General features: G+C 45.8%; 2 protein-coding genes across 9 annotated transcripts in view; both read left to right on the top strand.

The window, feature by feature from the left end:
- Positions 1–1,931, top strand: part of GABRA5 (gamma-aminobutyric acid type A receptor subunit alpha5) — a 60,552-nt gene extending 58,621 nt beyond the window's left edge. For all 6 annotated transcript variants that reach the window (XM_076358982.1, XM_076358990.1, XM_076358945.1 and 3 more), the window contains exon 10: positions 400–1,931. In XM_076358982.1, the coding sequence (XP_076215097.1) occupies positions 400–702 (303 nt within the window). In that variant the 3' untranslated portion in view covers positions 703–1,931. The remainder of the gene's footprint in view (positions 1–399) is intronic.
- An 8,104-nt stretch (positions 1,932–10,035) lies between these two features.
- The window catches only part of GABRG3 (gamma-aminobutyric acid type A receptor subunit gamma3), a 331,782-nt gene continuing 319,266 nt past the window's right edge, over positions 10,036–22,551 (top strand). Inside the window, exons 1-3 of one of the 3 annotated variants that reach the window (XM_076358900.1) lie at positions 10,036–10,200; positions 10,978–11,181; positions 14,632–14,780. In XM_076358900.1, the coding sequence (XP_076215015.1) occupies positions 11,129–11,181; positions 14,632–14,780 (202 nt within the window). In that variant the 5' untranslated portion in view covers positions 10,036–10,200; positions 10,978–11,128. Of the gene's footprint in view, positions 10,201–10,927; positions 11,182–14,631; positions 14,781–22,551 lie in introns of those variants that run through there. The other 2 variants (XM_076358894.1, XM_076358911.1) reach the window with 2 other exon arrangements.

Raw genomic sequence — 22,551 nt, 5'->3', positions numbered from 1 at the left:
TACGAAGAGGGCAAGCTAGCAGGGGCAACGAGCCCTTCGCCACACTCCTTGCTGCAGCCAGGAGGGTGAGGTTCGTGTCTTGGCAGCGGCCCGTGGGGCAGCAACCTCTGCAGGTGCAGGACCACGTCACCCTGACAAAAGAAGCCACTAATGCACTCGCCAGGTGGGATCCGGGTCCGGCCGGCCGCCCTTAGCTTTCTCTGGCGTCAGGGAAAGTTCAACCTGAGTAAGGGCTATACAACTGAGGCAGAAACAGCTGTTTGGGAGTCAAAGTCAGAATAGCCAACAGGCATTTGTTAGCATGATTGATTACGGTACTTAGATTTTTGGGTTAATATCTTGAGAACATGTCTCCACTTTCTGTTCCTGAGGTCTAATGTTTTGTTCTTTACACTGCAGAAAAAAGAGCGCGAATTGCTGGGAAATAAATCAACTAATACTTACAGCACTGGGAAGATGACCCCTGCACCAAACATGCCAAAGGACTCAGCCCCATCTGTCATCTCAAATGCTGCATCTGCTCCAGTGAAGTCTGCAGAAGAAAAGCCCGCTGAAAGCAAAAAGACTTACAACAGCATCAGTAAGATTGACAAAATGTCCCGGATAATTTTCCCGGTGCTGTTTGGAACTTTTAACTTAGTTTACTGGGCCACATATTTGAATAGGGAGCCTGTTATTAAAGGTGCCAATTCTCCAAAATAAACTGAAGGACTCTTAAAGCCACGTGAGCCATACTTACAAAGCAGATGCTACCAAGGAAAATTTGGGATCCAGATGACTTTCTACATTTGGGCAATATTCTTCAGGAAGTTTTTTGCATGTTTAATAATATGTACAAATAATATTGCCTTGATTGTTTCTACATGTAACCTCAGATGTTTCAGAGACGATTATATTACTTACAGCAACAGATCTTTATAAAAGATCAGAAGACATTGAACATGGCTTCTTTGCTGCTGAGTATCTTGCATTGATAGTTTACAAATAAAATAAGTTATATTTTTTAACTGTTCAAGTGTACTACATATCGTGGTTTTTATACTTCAGATGTACAGTCATACAAATGTAGGCTTAACGTATATTTTACAGAAGAGCTCCACTATTGTCATCTGATAAGTTACTGAGTAACGCCGGTTGTAAATGTGCCAAATTATTAAGTGTAGGGCTATGTTCGAGCACCTTTACTGGTTATAGGTAGTGCATTACTCCACAGATAAAACTGCTCAGCCCAATTTTCATTGGAAGTTAATACAATGCAGTAAATCCTAATGGGGCTATGCTGATTTTCACTGCTTGAGCCTCTAGCTTGCAGTGAAGTAACATAGGGAGCAGGATGCTACTTGTGTAAATAAAGGTGGTGGAATCTTGCCCTTAAAAGAAAATGTGAAGTTTGTTTGGATTTTGCATTCCAAGGAACTTTCTCAAATGATTCTCAGTATTTATTCCAAAAATTAGAGATGCATTGCATGAAATTAACATAGATTAGGAACATACTTGTGCAAATAAAACTTTTAACAACAGTAGTAGACATTTTTATTAGGGTAAAGTAAATGATGTTTGGACATTTTCCCAAGAAGAAGATTGCGTTATATTAGCAGAGATTAACAGTAAAGAATTACAGTAATTCTGCAATAATTATTACTTGTTTCCCACAGTGAAAACCAATCAGCCAACACTAAGAAGTGTGATCAGAAAAAAAGACGTGCTTCATGACAGCAAGGTGTTTCAGTGACAATATTGACAGAAAGGTCTTTGTACTGTCCATCTGAAACTTTTCTATAAAACGCCTTGCTGCTGCCAATGTGTTTTGCTTTCACAATGAATGAGAAAATGCAATCTGAGTTTTCAGCTCTTTCCTCTTGGCATCCTTTCCTTGTTCCAGAAGCTTTTGTAATTTAATCTTAATGTTTAAATAAAAAATGCATTCAACATTTGATTGCAAAATGTCATTCTTATACTGGTTATCCTTTGAGAGAGACCAAAAAATCACCACAAGAGCTGGAAGAATTAATTGGGAAGCACACACGCACGCACTCGATCACATGTGCGTGCATGACGCATCCTCACTGTTGCCCAGAAAGGTACATACTGAGTGAATACAGTGAATCGGGATGTTTCAGAATTAGGTGCTATTTTGCTATGGAGCATCAGCCCCATGTTCTGTTCGAGGCAGAAAGGAGAGTTTGTGCTTCACTTTGAGGTGAGGGTCTTGTCCAGGACTGGGGAGCTGTCTGGGCTTCTTGTGTATCTTCTCTTCGTCCCCTTCATTCCTAAACATTGCCAAGAAAAAATTTCACACATCTATTCCTTTTTGCAGCTTTTCATTTGATGCTGTGGAATTAGAAATTTGCAAATTCTCAGTGGCCACAAAGAAGCCACGGGACTGAGCAGGTGACTGGAAGCTGGTAAAGAGGAGCGAGGGAGGGGCATGCCCATCTATTAGTTACAGTGCTACCCAGAGCCAAGTTGAGGATTTGGATCTCTGTTTCCATGTTGGCTTCCCACGTGGCTTTGGGCAGCCACACACCTCCTTGTTCGTCATTTCTTTGTTTTTAAAAGTGGGATAATGGTATCTGAATGCAAGGAATCCAGCCCTTTGGGGATCAAAAACAGTGAAAAATTGCAGGGCCTGTTGGAAGGCAAAACTTCCTACAGCCCCATGGCTATTTCTTTTCTTGCATGCAGGTTATTCCCGCGAAAAGGTAGGAGCCAACAAGATCTCCTCACCAAGTGCAACAGGGACGCAGTGCAGTGAAGTGCACACAACATTGCACTGGGCGTCCCCAGTGATTCACTCACTGAGCACCTCCGAAACAGCTAAAAACACCTGGCGACTGGCAGAGGGGAGCAGATCTTTCTGCATATGCAAGACAGACCTTCTCAGCTGCAGTTTCTTCTGTCTCTTTCTATGGCCATAGAGATGTACAATGAATGCAGTGCTGGGCTCCTGGAGGCTGAATATCCAGTCGAGGAGAGGTGAGCCCAATCTGCTGTCAGGACTAGCAAACACAACAACTGCTCTTAGTCGGGATGTGCACACCTGGGGAACTTTTCGTCTAACCGTTTGGTATGAGTGCACATTCGTCCTGCGGCAAGGCAAAGTGACCATGAAATGAGCGGCATGGTAGGGTCTTACTGTTAATCACTGAGGAGACTGCCTGCAGCCCTACATATGAGTGTTTGCTCACTGTCCTCGGCTCTTTCCTGTGGTTGATGATGATGGGGCCTGCCATTGACACTCATGGCAGATGGATGTGTGCTGGGTAACACATATGGGCAAGGCTTCTTCCTAGGAATCAGTTTACCAACAGCTTGCTAATTCCAGTCTCACCAGAATAACAGATGAGATGTAACTCTTACAACACCAGTGACACAGCATAAAGCACCAAACTAATCTTGCTCAACCAGGTGTCTGAGGATGATGGGTGGGCTGATGACGATGCATCAGGAGATAGTCCACGTGATGACTTGCCCTTTTTTTGATCCCATATGTACACATGCTACCATGGTTTTAGCAGGTATGAATCAGTACCTGTAAGGTCAATTCTCTTCCCAACCATTCTCGCAGCCTACAGGTGGCACAGGCTCAAATTTTTTTATCACACATTATTATTTACGATAATATTAGCAATTGTAAAGTTGGATTCTGTTCATACATATCAACATTACTTAACACTTCTTCCCCTCAGATATCAAACATACAAGTTACGTGAAAAAGATGGTGGTTTGGGTTTGGGTTTGGGTTTGGGGTTTGGGTTTGGGTTTGGGTTTTCCACAGGAAGATTAGGTAGTTGAAGGGTTTTAAAATAAAAACCGTTACTGGACAGCAATGTTCCAAAGATTAAGGAACTAATGGGACAGTCACTGACCAAAGCCAGGTTCTGTGGGTTCAAGTTCAATCTGGAGCGTGGGACTTCTGCACAGTTCTCTAAATAGAAACTATATCAGGTTCCTGAGATGCTGATTGCTAGAGGCTAGAGGAGTACTTGGAAGGAATATCATATATACATGCTGTGTTCCTCTTATTCTTCCCAAAAAACATCTGCTTCTGGCCACTTTCAGGGGAAGGATACTGCGCTATCCAGACCTTTGTCCTAACCCCGTACAGCTACTCAACATATGTTCTTCTGCAAGAGAAGGCTGGAGTGCAGGAATGCCTAGTCAGACCCTTAGGCCGCTGAGTACTTGTGAAAGTGGCACCAGGGTGCTTCTGGGATAATATGGAGGCTGTATTTACTACACTGCTGAAAACTATGAGCAATCTGCAAACCTCCAGAGGACACCATGCATGGTAAAAGGATGTCTGAATACACAGGAATCCCAAAACAAGAAAGAGAAAGAATCACAAGAAATTGCTTTTCTCTTTCCTCAAACTTCCACAAAAAGCCTCCAGTGTGAGGCTTTTCCTTACACAAAAGAGAAACTCAGAGCCATCTTTACAGCATCTTGTCCAGAGCCATTCTGTTTGCCCTGCAGGGTTTACCATGCTTGTTTTATTTGCTTACACCCAAGCCTGACTCTTACCCTGAATGGCTCAGCATCATTTTCCGGTGTCCATTGCAGGACTCAGTGGCAGGACCTCTAAATCTGACCAGTTTTACTTAAATGGAGAGGCTCCTTGCCTTCACTGAATATGGAACTACCTGCAAACAGTGGAGTTGCACGGTCGCAGGATCAGGCCCTTTGCTTTACTTTGGTAAACAGTTTATTGGAGTTTACCTGATGTGTAGAGGACCTGATAATTACCTGCCAAAGGCATATGACACCACAGATATTTTATACATAAATCTCTTCCAGTTATATTGACTGTCGCTTTCTGTGTTTGAAGGTAAAGGCAGAAAATAATGATTAGAGCTCATTCTGTTATCGTGGATTTGCTAAACCAGGTTGAAATTTCCTGAAGAAACCATCTATCTTACGTTTCTCGGAGAAGCCCACGCACTCCTAATCCATGCTGAGAACTGAAATGATAGAAGAAAAAGAAGCCACCTCGCAGCGTGTGCTCCTGCCTGAACAGTAGATGTTGTCCCATAGTTTGGGAGATGCTTCAATAAGCCGATCGATTCCAGGCTGGAATACTTAAATGCCACTGCCTCGCAATACACAACACCTAACAATTTAAATCTCTGCAGTCAGTGGAACTGTTTGTGTGGGAGACCATTACTCATTGATGGCATCTGAACTGTGGGAGATGGGAGCATTTCCCAGATCCTGCCTCAAAGTAAACACCTTGGCCTTGTCCTGCTCCAGGCTGGGGCGGTATCTGGATGTGCATCAACCTCCTCTGGTTTCCCTGGAAGGAGCCTGGGCCTTCAGGAGTGGGGTGAGCTGTGTCACTGTCCCCAGTATGGGTGAGCTGGGACCCTGCGGGGCACATCTACTTCACAGCTTAGTCATGGCCAAAGAGAGTAATAAATAGGAATTGCTTGTCATTGGGCTTTTCCTGTATGATTTCATGAAAAAGGAGTTGGAAAGTGAATTACAACAATTCAGCACTGGAGAGTAAGTGTGTGCAGTTCTACTGCCAAATTTCTTCACTTGTGCCCATTAAGAATGAAAGAACAAGTCAAATACAATGGAAAAGGTTTTTATTTCTGATATTTGAGCTGTGCCAGCTTACTCCAAGGATGAATTTAGGCAACAATGTATTTTCTAAAGCTTAGCTCTCTTCTGTTATCTCCAATTGCGTTCTGCTTTTTTCTAAATGGATATGCCCTCCGTGGAATAACTAAACATATTTGTACAAAACTGAGAAAGAAAGGATTTTATGAAATAATCTTGTCTTTCAAAAATTCTTGCTGAATGTATAATTTAAACTTTCAAGAAAACTGAATGAAATTGCCTTGTTATTCAGTTTATGCAGACAAGATGAATGTAGCACTTGCACAGCTATTTGTTTTTTAAATCTGGAGATAATGTTCTTTGTAATAAGGATATATTTCCCCTAACACCCTTGCTCCTCAGATTGGAACTGACACTGAAATGTTCAGAGGAACCTAAATTATTCTAAAGGAGCGTTTGATCAAATTGCTTGAATTCTTCCTGGCTTTTTATATGTTGTTATGTCACTGCAAACACTTAAATATGGCCACTGCATGGTGACAGTCTCAGATGACATCCTCACCTTACCAGTTTTGCATCTTCCACTATTTTGTTATGGACATTTGTTCAATTTTGAGAAAGACAGAAAGAATGGAATTTAGATTTTATGAAGCCTAAAGGACTTCCGAAGGATCTTCCTAGGATTACCACTAATTTAGACTCAAGTGTAAGTGTCCCATTCTGTACTGCATTATTTGCCTTTTCATTGCCATCCTCAAAAGCAATTATCATTTCTCACAGTCATCATGCCTTAAAAGTTGCTGTTTAAATTTGCCCTGGCTAAAAACAAAGTGAAAAGGAAATTAAGAACATTGATTGAAGATACCAACTCATTTCAGTTAGATGAATTTGGAGAGTTCTTAAGAAATACTGATAGATTGCAGTGCACTGGACTGACAATGATAGGTTGCATATGTAGGTGGGAAAAATTGATGTACTACACATAGGACAAAAAATACCGCGTAACTTGTCACATAGATAATAACAAAGGCTGGAACCAGCCACTCACAGCAGTCTTGGCCTCAGTGGATCTGAGCTCAGTTCTTCATTCACTGCAGGCTGGTGTTACTGACGTCCTCAGAACAACTGCTCAGGGGTCGTCTGGCCCCAGAGGTCCAGGCCTGCCTGCCCTCGATGCCCGTGCTTCTGCAAGCAAGCATACGCAACGCTGCTGAAGAGCTGCAGCACAGCAGCGGCAGGAGAGATTCTCCATACCCTGCCCGTGGGCCAAAGAGAGTGGTGTGCCCCATGCTGAAGGACAGAGTTGAGGGCACACAGAAAGTGTCTGGATGTCTGAGGTTCAACTTCCAACCTCAAGGCAGATTTAGTTATTTGTACAAAGCAGAGTGCTTCCGGCGGGAGCGACAGTGATCTTCAGCCAGAATAAACTGCCTCCAGCTGGAGGACTCCAGGAGCTGTAGGAGACAGGTTTCGGCCCCTTCCCTGTTTGTCTCAGAGCGGCCCCAGTTCCCTCCTGTGCTGCTTGTGGGGTAGGTGGCAGCCTCAGTCACCGGGATGCCAGGAAAGCCACCAGTGAGGACTCTCCTTCAACATTTAATCACAGAAGAGTTCAGGTGCACAATTTCAGGAACCTGTTCAGTGCAAGAAAGGGAGCACCCAGTTCTAGCAAGTGAGATACTTGATCTGTGAGCCCCATTCCCTCCCTCTGCATTTCCCCCATTATTTATGGCAACTAGCTCCCTGCACAGCTGCTTTCGGAGGCTCTTACTTCCCCCCCCCCCCCCGAAGTAGCACAAAGGTATCCTTCTGGTAACCCTCAGGTTGAAAAGATAGTCATCCTCTGTGAAAATGTGGTGAAAGGTAAGTCAAACTGTGGATCCATTTTATTGCGCTAAAGAATACAAACATTTTAGTATTATTACTGGGTGTGATAAAATGTTCTTTTGTTAAAGCATGTGCAGGATAATCCTGATGCTTACCTGAATACAGAATTTGAAAAGGCTCAGCAAAGGCAGAGAGCATGCTTAAAATTAAGAGAAAAGCACGTGAGTATGAAGAAAAGAGGAAAAGCGGAAATGACCAAGGGATGAGGTATAATAAAGAGTGGTGCTGAAGTATTCCTTTGGTATTAACACATAGCCCACTGAGGAAAACAGAAAGAAAATCAGGACCTTTTCTCTTTCCTTGCAGCCTGAGGAGAAGGAGGCAATAATTAATGAACCATAAAGCTCCACTCGAGCCTTGGAGCTTGCTGTCACGCTGCAAGGGAAGGGGGGAGTAGTCAGTCTAATACTGTGAGGGTTTTCCCGGAGGGCTGGGTGACTTCATGGCCGCATACGGCACCGGTAACGGCCCACGGCCACCGAACAGGGGTAACCGAGTGCTCTGCCGCTGGCTGGAGGCGGGGGGGGACACACAACCCTGCCCCTTCCCTTCCCGTCCCGTCCCGCCGCGCTTCCCGCAGCCGCCGCCAGAGGATCCCGCCGCCGCGGGAGGAGGCGGCGAGGGCGGGACGGGGCTGGAGGGCGGGGGGAAGAGGCGGAGCGGCGCCGGGCGGAGCCGCCGCTGCGGGGAAACCACCCCCGGCAGAGAGGAGGGGGTCGGCGGTCCCCGCGGCGCAGGGCTGCCGAGCGCCCGGCTCCCCGGCCCGGGAGGCGGCGCTGGACCCGGGCTCGCCATCGCTCTTTGCAAATCGCCGCCGGTGCGTCTCTCCCCCGGGTGTTTTTGCCACGGTACCATCTGGCCTACTTGTGCCGCCCACCCGGGCGGTGGCAGAGGGGAAGGCGGTCCCTGCCGCGGCCCGGCCTCCCCCGCCCCAAGCCGCTGCCGGCAGAGCACCCCGGCCAGGGCGGCCGCAGCCCGCTCCGCCCGGGACGGCGGCGGCCGCCGCTGCAGCACCTCCCCAGCAGTTTGCTCTGCCGGGCTCCCCGGCAGGGACGCCGGGGACGGGTTAGGCTTTTATTTATCCGACCTGTGCGTGTGTGTGTGTGTGTGAGAGAGAGAGAGAGAGAATACGCACATCTTTATATATGTGGCCAGCGCGGGGGCAGCTGGCGATGGCGAAACCCCGCTTTGTTCGCAGGGCGCTTCCCGTCCTTGCTTTCCGAACGCGCAGGCGCTGCGAGCCGGGACGTGGGTACCGCGACCTCGGAGCCCCAAGTGATGTTTCCATAAGCATCAGCCTTCGGAAAACCTGCGGGCGCCTGAAAACGCTCTTGGCCGCAGCGAACTGCGGTGCAAGCGGTGCCGGCGGCAGCGCGGAGCCCGGTGCCGCCGGGACTCCCCGGCACCGGCGGGAGTTTCTCCCGTAGGTGAGAGGCGGCGGCTCCCCCCGCTCGCCCCGTCCCGCCTCCCGCAGGCCCCACGGCGCCGGTGTTCCTGCAAACTTCACACCAGCGGATCGGCGTGCCGCTTAACCGGCCCGCGCCTGAAGGAAGGCGCACGTTCGCATAGCTACTCCTGGTGAAATCCAGGCAAGCCCCGAGCTCCTGCCGTCCCTTCCCTCCCCTTTGATATTCCGGCCGTTATTTTCTCAAGGCAGCAGGCGGCCTGGAGTCCACCTGCATGTCTCTGCTGGCGACGGAAAAGAGCACAAGTCTTGTAACAAGTGATTATTAGCAATTCACAGTAACTGCAATTAGCCAAAGTCAACACGAAAGAACTGCTGTATAATCGAGTAAAGAGACGTTCAGGTTGAAAAAAACCTGAAGTGCATGACTGGGAATTAATTGCCTGGCCCACAGCGGATTTTCCCTAAGCTGTCTCGTTCCTTCAGTAACTAACTTCGGGAACAGAACTCTCTCCAGGCATCATTGTAGGAGTGATTCTAAAAACAAGATTGTATCTTCCAGCAGAACTTTTTTTTTTTTTAAAATGTCATAATTAAAACCGACTCCCCCAGACCTGGGAACTATGTCTAAGGGAGGAGGAAGCAAAAATTTATGCTTCCGAGATTCCTGACCACAGTAAAACGATCACTCGTTGTACCTCTAGCAGAGCTTTTTGCTTCCAGATTACCGTCATGTAAGCGAAATTTTGTCATTTCCGATTCTGAAAGCAAAGGGGAATATTCTTATTACCCTGACGCCTGGGTGCAAAGCTCCACACACCTGGAGAGAATTGAAGTCGCTAAAAATCACATCTGTGCTGTTCTTAGTGGAGCAGAAAGACATACGATGTCCAGACCCAAACTATTTTTGCCCTGAACACACTTGGCTGCCATCACATTTCCGAGTTCTCACAGCAGAAAATCCTCATTTATTCTAAAGTTCCCAATATACACATAAATCCATGTAGCTCGGTCTACCGCATCTCTCTCTCTTCTCTGTGTCTACGTTCTGCAGGCATAACTTATGCATGTATATGTATATCCATGCATTCGTACAGAGCATGCAAACATACATAGAGCTAGATACAGAGGCATACACAAACACGCTGCGTTGTGTATGTTTGTCTATGTGTCTGTGGAAGACTGTACTGTAGGTCCCTCTGTGAGCCGCACCGATTACATGGGTCTGCGTCTACACGTACATCGGGATGCCCGTGGTTCCGACCACCCCGAGACCAGAAGCAGCGCCGAGCCCCCTCCCTCCGTCTGAAGAGAGCACCTCCAGCGCCCGGGGGGGCCCCATTCGGCAAGTGAGTGTGGGGTTTGGGGGTGGGGGCACCCCCCAAAACAGCGGGGGGAAGCTGCCGCCGAGCGCCGCAGCCCCCTCGGAGCCGCCCCCTCGGGGGCATCGGGCTGGCGATGGCGGGGAGAAATCCCCGCTGCCGGCTGGCGTCTGACTGCGGCTGGCGAGTTTGCTGCTCCCCCTCTCCCCTGTGCGTGTGTGTGTGTGTGTGTGTGTGTGCGCGCCCGCCGGGGCGGGGGCAGGGTTCACTTCCCGGCTCTCCCCCCCTTGCCGGCGAGGCGGGTACCTGTTGGGCAGGGAGCGTGGACGAGGTGCTCTCCGATGCGCGGCGGCCCCCGGCAGCGCTCCCGTGCCGCGCTGCGGGGCTGGCCGCGGGACAGGCGCTCCGCGGGGGGGGGGCGAGGTGCGCCCCTTCCCCCCCGCCCCCGCCCCAGCCCGCCCTCCGCCCTCGGCCCGGCCCGCCCCGCCCCGAGGCGCCCGCGGCCCGGCGGGGCCCGGGCTCCGCCGCGCTGTGCACAGCCCGGGGGGCACGGCCAGCGCCAGCCGGGGGAGCGGGAGGGGCCGCGCCGCTGCTCCCGGCGACTGATTGCCAGGCAGGGGGAAGCGCCGCAGCTCGGTGCCCGCTGAACACCTGTCACACCGTGGAGCCTGATTTATACCCGGCCCTGGCAGCCCCTCCGCTGAGGATTTCCCCCTCGTCCCACTTCTTCTTCTTCTTCTTCTTTTTTTTTTTTTTTCTTTTTTCTTTTCGCCTCCCCCCTCCCTTCCTGGAGCGGTGTGAAAGGGGGTATTTTCTTCAGGGTATAAAGCTGAGAATACAGAGGAAGAGAGGCTAAGAGCTTCACCTCGTTGCCTCATTCTCCCTTTCGCGTGAACATCCTGCAACATTTCCTTCATCCTGCCGCACCTCTCACCTGGCCAGCGCTGCCCAGATCATGTCCGCTAAGCTCCTGCCGGTTTTCTTCCTCCTCTCGGTGTTTCACGCCTGGTAAGTCTGCACTCCCCTCGCCTCCTCCCACCCCCTCTCCTCTCTCCTCGCACCGGGGCTTGCGGGCTGGAGTCCCGCTCGCCGGAGTTTGCGAAATACTCGACGCCCGGGAAGGACAGCGGGCTCTTCCCCCCCACCCCCGCGCCGTGCCGGGGCTTTATTCCCAAACGCGGCTTCCCCCGCTCCCTCCCCGGGACCCGCCTGGCTCCCCGGCCAGCTGCAACACCGCTGCCGGAGCTGCCGGCGCGGCGGCCCCGCCGCTGTCCCTCCCGGCCCCGCGTGAAGCCGGAGGTCTCCGGCGAGGGCTCTGTCCCGAGCCGGCCCGGCAGAAAGTTTTCCCGCTCCGGCGGCTGCCAGCGCCCGGCACCCGGCGGGACGGCACCTGGCGCTTCCCGGGTTCCCCTCACGGCGCGGGGCGGCCGGCAGCCCCGGCTTCCCTCCGCGCCCCACCACTGGGGACCCCGCGGAGGGGGCCGGCGTGAGAAGGGAGAGAGCGCCCTGGTACCTGAAGGGGGGCCGGCGGCGGCTACCGTCAACCGCCTCGGCCCGGCGGCCGTTAGCCGCCGCGGAGGGGGGCCGGCAGGGGCGCGTGAGGCGGGCCGGGCCGGGCCGCGGAGCCCCCCTCAGGGGAGGGAAGGGTCTCCCCGGCGGCGCTCCGGTAACGGCGGGCGGTGAGGGGCCAGAGGGGGACAGCCGGCAGCTGCAGCCGTGACCTTTTGGACCAGGCTCGCCTTCGGTCCCGGTGGTTGTCCAGGGTACTAGGAAGGGCCCCTGCCGCATAATCCAGGCAAAGGTGTCACCTCAGCGTCCCCCGCAGGATCCGCCACAAACCGGGCTGCAGGAGTGCTCAGAGGCCCTTCCCTTCCCCTTCCCCTTCCCCTTCCCCTTCCCCTTCCCCTTCCCCTTCCCCTTCCCCTTCCCCTTCCCCTTCCCAATTTATTAACCATGTTCTCCTTCTCAGTAGCCTGCCCTGCACCCAAGTGGCATCTCTCTCCCAAATCCCCACAGGAACTAGAGGCTGCTTCATGCTAGCCCCCAGACAAGTCCTGGGCACATGTGTTGCAGGAAATAAACCCTTTCCCTGCAACCTCTCAGGTTTTTCCAGCCTCCTTTGCAGTTTATGCACTGCCTCCTCTCTGTCTCCTCACAGGGGCAAAACTAGTGGCCCCTGAGGAGTTTGGGGAAGGCATGCAGCCCTTCTTCGTCTCCAATTTGAGAATGGCCTGCCATCACCCCGCACTTGTTTCTGTGGATAGCAGGAATATGCTGGGAATTTAGCAGTCACCAGTAAGGCTACAGGTGAAAATGCAACCTCAAGTGCCTTCAAGGAGCCTAATTGTGTAGAGGCAAGCAAGGGAAGTGAAATAAACTCTTAAGGAGGAAAACAAAACACCTTGCAAAATATGTAGCTAGTGTATTAGTCTGATTCACTGTGAAACCTCTCACACCCCCAATCTTAAGCTAGAAGGTAGGTAGGACTTTACATAGTCTGGAGGTACTTTCTAGGAAACAAGCTGCTAGAGTGAGGGGATTTAAAAGGTCTGTCAGAGCTTAGACTCCTACAAGTGACCAGTTTTAAAGCAGCAGCTCCCTGAAATGGGAATCTTGATCCTACCTGAACTCAGTTCTCATTTCCACGTGCAGTCTGAATGCCTCCAGTAAAGTTGTTGTGGGTGCAGCAGAAAAAGACGTGTGATTTGTTCTCCTTTCCTATCGGCAATTCAGCACCACTGCAGCGTTTCAGCTCTGAAATATCAACCATGTATGTTTGGAGACGGTGCCTCCTTTGAGAATGGTTCTGTAACTGTCGTATTAAAACACAGGGCTTGTCATGAATCTGAGAGAGAAGAAAACTCCCCAAAAATCCTCTTGGGGTTTTTTAATGCTCATTGGGTGAATTATACAAAAAAGATAAAGGTTTTAAAAAATGCAACTCACTCACAGGGAAGGAATGTTCATCTATTCAAAATTTCCCCTAAGTTTTCTCTACTTTTGCAACTTGGTTATATAAGCTGTCTCGGTAGAAAATCTTCAGGGGCTAGGTTTCAGAATTATTTTTATATAGAAATCGTACCTAGAGCACTCGCAATATGTGAGGTCATGTTAAGTGATTCATGGCTAATCCTTAGGGGTGCATTGGCTGTAGAGCAGTTCCGATTAAAAGTTTCGTTAAATGCTTGAACGGTGGTCTACAAGCAATGTTGAGGGTTGATGGTGCTCTGTGATTAAATTTTTATACTTGTATTCTTTTTTTTTTCTGTTACTATAGAGTGTCTATCAAGTCTTCTGGACATCTGAGATATTTTAAAAGACACTAGTGTCATTATGGACAGGAGAGGGAGAGAGAGAAAGGAGGTTGCTCTGATGCGTGTAGCACATCCCATGAATAAGCAAGGCTGGTGCCTCTGATTCTCCATTGCTTTGCACCTTGCATAATTATTGACATTTGTGTAAAAAAGTTGCAAAATGGTATCGTTATCACCAGGGCAATTGCAGGTCAAAGGAATACATGATTACTACCATAGGTCCCACCACTGAGGTTATCTTTTCTCCTGCTAACTTCATCTCAGTTTAACTGTCATAGATTTTCTCCAGCGAAAGACATCAAACAGATTTGGTTTCTAAGATACCAAAAGATACATCTTCAAATCAACATTTTACTGCTCGTGCACAAAAAGCCGCACAAATGAAATTAGTCTTGTGTGAAAATAGCTCTAGCTGTGATTTCTGGGCAAACTGTAGTTTCACCACATTTGTATTAGCGTACTCTTAAAATAAAAATAATCCAGCTATGAAGGAAAGCAGTCGCAACTCTTGGTGTAGTACTGTTTTTTAAAAAATGTCATTAAAACTGCAGGGAAAATCAGATTAATTTATGCAACGTATTTGTGTGCTTGTGATAATCCATCTTAAATTCAAGGAGCAAGCTCTTAATTCTAAGCCTTGTAATACATTAAACTCTGAAATTCAGAGAATATAATAATTTATTAATAGGATAAAATGATCAGGAAGTATTAAAAGATCTGAATTTTTAATACTCTTATTAGCCTTTGTGCAAGAGATGAATAGTTGTCTTGACGTATTAATAAAATAATACTGCAGACCCTCGCTCTTCGTAAGAGTATATTGTAAACTAACTAGTCAGGATAGGTTGGTTAAAATACAGGATATAAAATACTACTCTGATAGCTGTATTAACTCCCAGAGTATAATTTTTTAAGAGACTGGCAGAAGACAATTTCTAAACAATTCTCAGTGACGACCCATCCACAGATACTCAACAACTGTTAATGGGAACATCCTGTTGCAAAAACAGCCTAAGGCTGGGTAGATGCAAAGCCAAGGGAGATACCTAAAACTTCTTCAGCTGAGTGTGGAGATTTACCCAGAACGTAAATGCAGATTTTAGTTATGTAAAATAACATCTATTTGTTTGATTTGTTATTGCAGTTCTAGAAAGGTTGAAGAGGATGAATATGAAGATGGAACAACTAACCAAAAATGGGTTTTAGCTCCAAAAACACAAGACACAGATGTGACTCTCATACTAAACAAGCTGTTGAGAGAGTATGACAAAAAGCTACGGCCAGATATTGGAAGTAAGTACTCCTTTCTGCACAAGTGAGGAAAAGCATCTATGGGTGCAGAAAAGACACGATGTTATATTTTGGTTAGTGTGCACAAATGGCTGGGAAGTGGAGATTAAGTTTTTTTGGCTGAGGTTCATTTCCAAGTCAATATTTAAAAAATGCTAATTCTCACGGGAAGACGTGGTGGTGCTAAACTCTGGTTTCCTCTTACAGAGCTTGTGTAGAGATATGGAAGGACTAGCTCTAAAGGATTCAGCAGGTCTTTGGCAGAGTTAGGAACATACTTATCTCTTTTGTCATCCGATCCATGCATATGAAAAACTCACTCTCTGAGGAGCGATCAAAACCCCAGCATATTAAAAACAAGAAGTAGGGCACAGCAAGAGAAGAATGTGCATCTACTCCCTTCAAAATGTGATCACGGAAATTATGTTCCTTAATGCTGAGAAGGCACTAGTATTTGCCTGTGTGTAGGGCAACTCTGGAGATTTTCTCCCAAACCAGCAGACGTCTCCAAAAGAAATCTGATAGAATGGAAGTGTCTTGTGGGCAGTACTACTACATGTAGGTATAAAATTTAGATAAGGGCCAGTAAATACCTGCATATAACCATTTTCTTTTCCTTTTTTTTTTTAATTTGTATAATGAGGTTTTGTGTTTCAAACCAGTATTTTTTTTACCTTTTGTGGTTGTGCCCTGTTTGACTTGTTTGCATCCTTAGATCAGAATGGCTATAGCACGACTGCTGTTCAGTTTTTTCACAGTAAGTTTGTATGACAGAAATCAGAGGCAATTTGTCATTTACATTTACTGCACCTTGCATATACTTCAGAATGAACTGGGAATGCGGAAAGCTCAAAACAACCACCTAATACAATTTGCTTTTCCTAAATTTTTGCAGAGATTGGAGGGAGAATTCCTACCATTGATTATAAGTGAAACTACTGTTTGCTGATGGCACATGTATTGATATACTTACTAGGTGATCCCTTTGGGTGAGTTTAGAGGGAAGCGAGAGCCATCTGTATGTATTCGCCATTACAATTATTAGTGTCTTGTAGCTACACATTAATACAACAGTTCCAGGAAAAAACCTATGCTGTGGTATGAAAGAAAGTTTTTGTGGGTTTTTTTTTTCATAGCTATTACTTTTCCATAGTATTTGCAAAGATCATATTTGATAGATGTGTCTGTTTTTAACACCGAGTGACATTTATCTCTGTCTCTCTACTTACTTTGTCATACTGGATTTAGCTGATCTTTAATATCTGATGGAGAAGTGCTTTAATGCAGTTCCCCACCCATATCAACATCTGGAAGGAAGTGTCAGGCAATTTTTTTTATTTTACTTTGTACACCGTGTCCTCAGATCACTGACCTCAGACAGACTAAATTATGTTATGCCTATATGGGGCAAAGTAGTCATTCAAAGTCCCCATGTCAGTTGCCATAAAATCAGTAGAGGTCAGACATATCCTACAGCACTGGAAAATCATTGTTGCCAAAATAATTCCTTTTGTCTCTCCAAAAACTCGCATAAATCCTGTTTTAGAGAAGGGAGCTAAATTACACAGCTCCTCATATATCGTACCAAACAGAGATTTTACAGTTCTCAACTACATCTATCTATTTCTATCAACCATCTCAGTCCTAGGCCATTTTTCTCTTTGATAGGAATCTGGCTATTTCAGGACTTGAGCTGAGTGTTGTTCAGACGCTAGAGAAGTTAATTCATCCCTGCTTCCTTCACTGGTCTCTCTTCCCTCCTTTCCTACCTTTGATGCAGATAAATAACATTGCCCTTTTGAAGCTGAGGAGCTGCTGCATTTGTCGAGGAGAACATGAGGGGAATGTTAGAGAATCAGGCATTATATCTAACTTCCCTGAACTGCTGGCTGGTGCCTCACACACAAGCACTTCTTCCTTTCCATCTAGGAGAAGGTTGTCCTCCAGACTAGATGGTTGACTTGTCCTGGCAACTGAACTGCGTTCCTGCCCTGAAGGTCCCAGTATTAATACAAATCAGTTAAAGCATAATACATATCAGTTAAAACACTAGGAAAATAAGTAGGGGACCAGGTAACATAGAGCATACAATAATATGTTTTAGAATTTGTAGAAAGCATGGAATGAACCAGTGGAGGAAGAGAGAAGTAACTCAGAATCAAGCAGAAGTGCAGCCAATAAAAGACGCTGAGGGTTAAATCCAGGACTAACATGCAGTCAGCTGCTCATTAGGGCCTTTACATTTGTGCAGTGCTGCCTGTAAGCAAATCGGCTGCCCCACAGGACAAAGGACACTCACCATTTCATGCCACATCTCTCTTCGCTCGGTTTTCCAATCCTTTATTGCAAAGCCACTATTTCTAACAGCGGGTAACTAGCAATTCTCCTGAAGAAATTATCTTCTCTCTGAATGCAATCAGAAAAGCCTAGGAAAATAGTGAATTCTTTGCACTTTCAAAGGTTAGGATAGCAATCTTTAGATCACTTGGGAACACACTTTTGCAAACCAAAGCCCAGGGGGAGAAGGAGAAGGCTGTGGCAAATAGAAGGTATTGAAGTGCATGCTGGCCCAGGCAGTGACTTTTCTGTGGTCTTTCATCCTTCCCAGGGCAGCTGATGTTTTGGCTAGCTCAGGTATGTCCAGGTACTTCCTGACACTGTACAGGCATATTCTGAGTGCCCACTTGCCATACTATGGGTACTGAGTACTTCAGTAATCACGTCACCTCCAGGTCAGGAATATATCCATCAGTGAATAAACTCCCGTGTACAGACACTCAGCCACCCTCCGTCCTCCTCCCCTGCCCAGCCCATCTAAACCACTGTAAAGAGCATGTAGGTCAATGCTAAGACGCGAAGCCAGGACTTGCTCTTTCCTTTCTTTTTTTCTCCTGCTGGCCTATACTTGGCCTAGGCTTTCATGTAAATGACTGTCAGTCAGATCACATGCTCAATCTACACTCAGCAGTACAGGCATCACCTGCAAGGTTCCAAGCCAGGATTTTGAAAGAGTGGTTTGAACAACCTAAATATTAGGCAAAATAGTTACCCTGTGAAGGCTATCAGCAACCTGACACCTTAACAGGACCCGTCTAGCTAAAAGGGGCCTTTGGTCTTTGGAAACAAAGCAGTGTTCTACCGGCAGGGGAATGTCTGACTGCATCCCTCGTGGCCACACACTTGGCAGAGTTCTTGTCTCCATGAATACCACAGCTTGTGTGGGTTTTCATTTTAATGGTGGCATCTGGCAGTTTTCCATTATACCACAGAACATACATGCCTTTTGGAATTGAAAAAAAAAAAGACAAGAAAGCACCTTACACTGAACAGCTTATACCGGTGTACTGATTAGATCAAAAAGAAAAGTGTTTTACGGAGACAAAGCATCTTTTCCACCCCCTTTTTACCAGCTACAGTTATAGGGCTGAGAATCATGGATCTGCTGCGTGGTATAAAAGGCACCAGTCCCAGATAACAAGTAAACCCATTCTGAACTATGAAGGTCTTAAAATCTCTTCCGTGGGCAGGTACTCAAGTTTGTTTCAAAGTCCTTTGAAGTGAAGACCCGTTCAATGAATATGTAACATTTTCTAAGTGCAGTATGGCTTACTGCCCTGCAGGAGTGATTTTTTTCCCACTATGTCACACTGGCTTAAGTCCTGACATTTAGTAGGACTAAGTTCTGGCCCTGAAATTTTACTTCCTCTTTATTAATAAAATGAGAACAGAAATAACAGGCGAGCCAACAGGCCACAGAGTAGAATGATGATAATTACAGCTAGAAAAATCTCAGTCTTAGGTTCTATTAATAAACCAGGTTTTTGCCATTTTTGATTATTTTTGATTAACTGATTTAAATTTAAGTTACCTTTAAAGAAAACAACACTGAAGCAAACCACAGGTTAATTAAATAGCACATGACGAAACATATTTCCTTCAAAGTCAGTTTACTTTAATGAAACCTTACCTCTCACCTTCCTTAATGGACAGCTTAGTCCACAATGGAGTCCTGGAAAATAAAAGCTATTTTTATTACCCTACATTGTTTTGTGCTTATCTTCATATGGAATGTAGGTTGCCTTAAACAGACAGAAAGTTTGTCACAGTGTATTCTTCCAAAGTGAAAGTTTTGCCAATCGCATTCCCTGAGTGAGCTTTACATGTGGAAGATAATATGCTATCTTCTTCTTTCATTGTGAAAGTCACCTTACCCATCAAAAAAGTAAGTATGTGAGAGGTTTCTGAAATGTGACCTTAGTAGTGGGAGGAAAAGAATCTCACCCTAGACCAGGCTCAGAGCTGCAGTACTCATTTGGAGCATGAAGAGCGTTAAGTCTTAAGAGTTGCCTTTTGGTAGCTGGGTTGCTTACCTCAGAGAAAAGATCTTTTTGCCTCTTGTTCATTAAGGAGCAATAACTAACGTGGGCCAAAATTTCAGTGACGACAAGACAATAGTAATGTTAAGATTAGTCCATAAGCTGAGCTAAATTCCAAGCTTCCCTCTTTATCTCAACCTGCTAATGTGAAAGAAAACATTTTATTTCACCAGTAATTTTTAGAGAACAAAACCGTTCCCTGAGCATCTCTAACAAGCAGTCAGTTACCTCAGCACTCTAATTTGAGTGCAAAGGATATTCTAAAACACACATCCTGCAGTCTGACCAGCTGCTCTCCAGCCTTCCTGTGATTACCTACCCTTTTCCCCAGCTCTTGAAATACCTTCCCCGGAACACAACAGGACTAGAATAAGGAGTTACACAGACTTGTTAGGTACAAACAGACAGAACTGCTGTCCATTACGTCTCCCATTTCTCCTAATGGGAGAAAGTGGTGTTAGGAAAGTGATAAATTTCTGGTTTAGCATTTTTTAAAAATGCCTAAAAAATCATAGAAAAAACCCATAGAGGTTATTTCCCCTGCATTTCAGGCTGTACCAATGGTCTTCGCAGTTATTTATACTCTGCCAGGGAAAGTTTAATTCTTTCAGTTAATTTCTATTTCGGAGGCTGGAGCAAAATAATGCTGTTAAGAGAAAAGCCAACTAGAAGGGACTACACTCTAGTGTACTCAAACTACCCAGGGAAATTGAAAGTAGAGTGTGATCATAAACATTACAAATAAAGCTAAAGTAAGATAAAAACCCAGATCAAGGAATAGAAAGTTACAAGACAGAACTTCCTGTGCCTCAGAGTTACTTAGCTGACAGCAAGTTTTTCGACTGATACTTCTTGTAATGGTCAGCCAGAACTGAAAAGGCCGAATTCTGTATTTAATGCAATAGAAGTCTTGTATAAATGTGGTAGTTTATTGTATTAATTTATTTCTCCTATACTTTCTAGCACCTGGTTTCTAAGCTGCCTGCCTTCTTACTTTAAAAAAAGAAGTCAAGCTGACATCAAATCAGACTTGAGGCAAGAGCATTATGGGAGAGACAGAACAAGCATGAGTAATACTGATTTTACTGATATTATTCACTGAAAGGGTAGAAAAGAGTAGGAAGAAAGTTTGTATTGCATGTTTGCATCTTCTGTTTCTCAAATGTATCATTATATTAGGGAAGGCTGTGAATTGCACATGTTGAAGAAAGCTTCATCAGCTTGTGTTCTGAGTTGCTTTCACCAAAAATGACTTCTTTTCCCTCCTTTTTTTGATTATCCTGCAGTAAGTCTTGGATTCTTCTTGGATCCTTTAGACTTATTTGATCCTTACAGCCTCTAGTGGTCCCCTGTATTTACTGTGTATTTATAAGCCCAAATAAAGTCACTTTGAAGTATGTAAGTGTATATGCATACATGTATATATGTGTATATATGTATATATGTGTATATATGTATATACACACATACATACACCCCCTAATTTAATGCCTATATATCTTCTGACTCCACCAGTTCTAGCTGTCTTGAGAGTCAAGCTGGTTTTCTTTGCTCCCCAAGTATCTTTATAACCATTAGCCGAATTTCTCAAGACCAGAGCAGTCTCACAAACAGCTGTGCAGCTCTCAGTACCTTGAGTAGGTTTGTACAAGTGTAGCTGGTAGAAATAGGTGGGCTCATTTGTCTCGGCAAACACAGAAGACTAAGTTCTGTCTGACATGCTTTACTGTGCTGGCTTGGTAGCGTTTAAGAGCAGTTCTCTTTTTAAGCAGTTAAAAGTTCTCTCTGTAACTAATTTAAGCAGTTTCTCGGTGCATGGAAGGAGCAGACCTGTTGGGTGAGTGGGCACAACTTTTATTCTGTTGCTTTTTAAAGATGTGCGTTTTCAAGCACAATCTGAATGAAAACGTTGAGTTCTGAAGCAGTGTGACAACCTTTCTTCTGTCTGACCTGCCTTCCTAGCAGGCCACACAGAAATGAACCCTGAAGTGCACCACAGGCTATTACCAACCGTGGCTGTCAAGTTATTTTTGCTAGCTGCTGATTGCCGCACCTGATACTCTTTAAATTGGCTCCAGCAAGGTTTCCCCATATGCGGTGACAGAGGGTTGCTTATTGCCTCACAGATCAAAATATTTCCCAGATCATAGTGCAGAGAAAGCTGTAAACTGTCATGCAAGGTCAAATTACTACTTTCTGCTGTAAGTCTTTTTTTGTGCTAGCCTATGAGAGACAGTATCAGACATCTTATAACAGGAAGCAGTGAGAGAGAGAGTTGTCACTTAGAGATTGATTATAGACAGTTGTACCTGGAGAGCTAACCAATGTGTAAAGGTAGTACACAACGGGAAGGAGAGAGGGAGTAACTTCTGTTTGTATTATGGCAGCATTCAGGAGGGGAAAGCCATAGTCCCGGATCCAACTTCTGTAGTATTGGGCACTGCAGAAGATTGTGGAGATTAGTCTAATTTAGGTTTATATGGAAGAAGAAACTTGAATAACCCATCGGTGAGGATGCGGAGTGCTGTGGCTAAGAGTCAGCTGCATAGGAAACAGGGCCGCATATAGTGAGAGCTCAGGAGTTGAAAAAGATCATAATGAAAAAATCAGAAATGTTTTAATTGTTCTTATTGATACTTCCCTTTCTCTTCTTTTGGGAGAGGAAAGTGGATTTTGTCTTTATTTCAGGAAACTTTTGTTCTGATTCAGCCACCAAACTGGAAATCCATTAACTGTCCATTTCCATGAGTAAGACAGTAAATATGAAGACTGTTTTAGTGCCAGTCATCTCCTATGCATTATGTATAAGCACACCTATGCGAGGAGAGGAATATTGCTGAGGAAAGGATTGCTATTCAATGCAAACAAGAACAATCTCTGTTCTAGGTGGGAGGATAGAAGGGATTTCTCGATTGTCTGCAGGAGTTCTGATTGTCCAGCATCTTCAGTAATTGATACTTCCTTCTGCAAACTTTGCCATGAACATTTCTAGAATATTAATAGCAAGGGTAATAAATGAAGGGCAAACTGCTCTATGGCTACTCCAAAGTCCCAGTTTTAGATTTTGAAAACTGTAGTCCATGTCTGAGTTTTAAAACATGACATAAATAAATAGGTTGGTTGCATCTGAGCACCTAATCCTGGTCTGGTGCCAGTATAGTGCATCAGACATAGGCTCTTTCAAAATCCAGCATGGGAACATTTTTGATTAGGAAAGGGTGTTGACAGTGAGTTTTTTCATGCCTACATTCTGCTTTTCTAATCACTTAACCATGGAGCTGAGTAAAGGGGAATTTCTGAGTTTGGTTGCTGACCTGGTTTCATTCACAGCTTCTTAGCTGTCAGGGGAAACACCCTACTTTTTACTCATCCTTCTCTCAGGTAAAACTCTTAATGAG

Source organism: Aptenodytes patagonicus, chromosome 1 (assembly GCF_965638725.1).
Source record: "Aptenodytes patagonicus chromosome 1, bAptPat1.pri.cur, whole genome shotgun sequence".
In the NCBI taxonomy this organism is placed as follows: Eukaryota; Metazoa; Chordata; class Aves; order Sphenisciformes; family Spheniscidae; genus Aptenodytes; species Aptenodytes patagonicus.
This window is presented reverse-complemented; position numbering and strand designations above follow the sequence as displayed.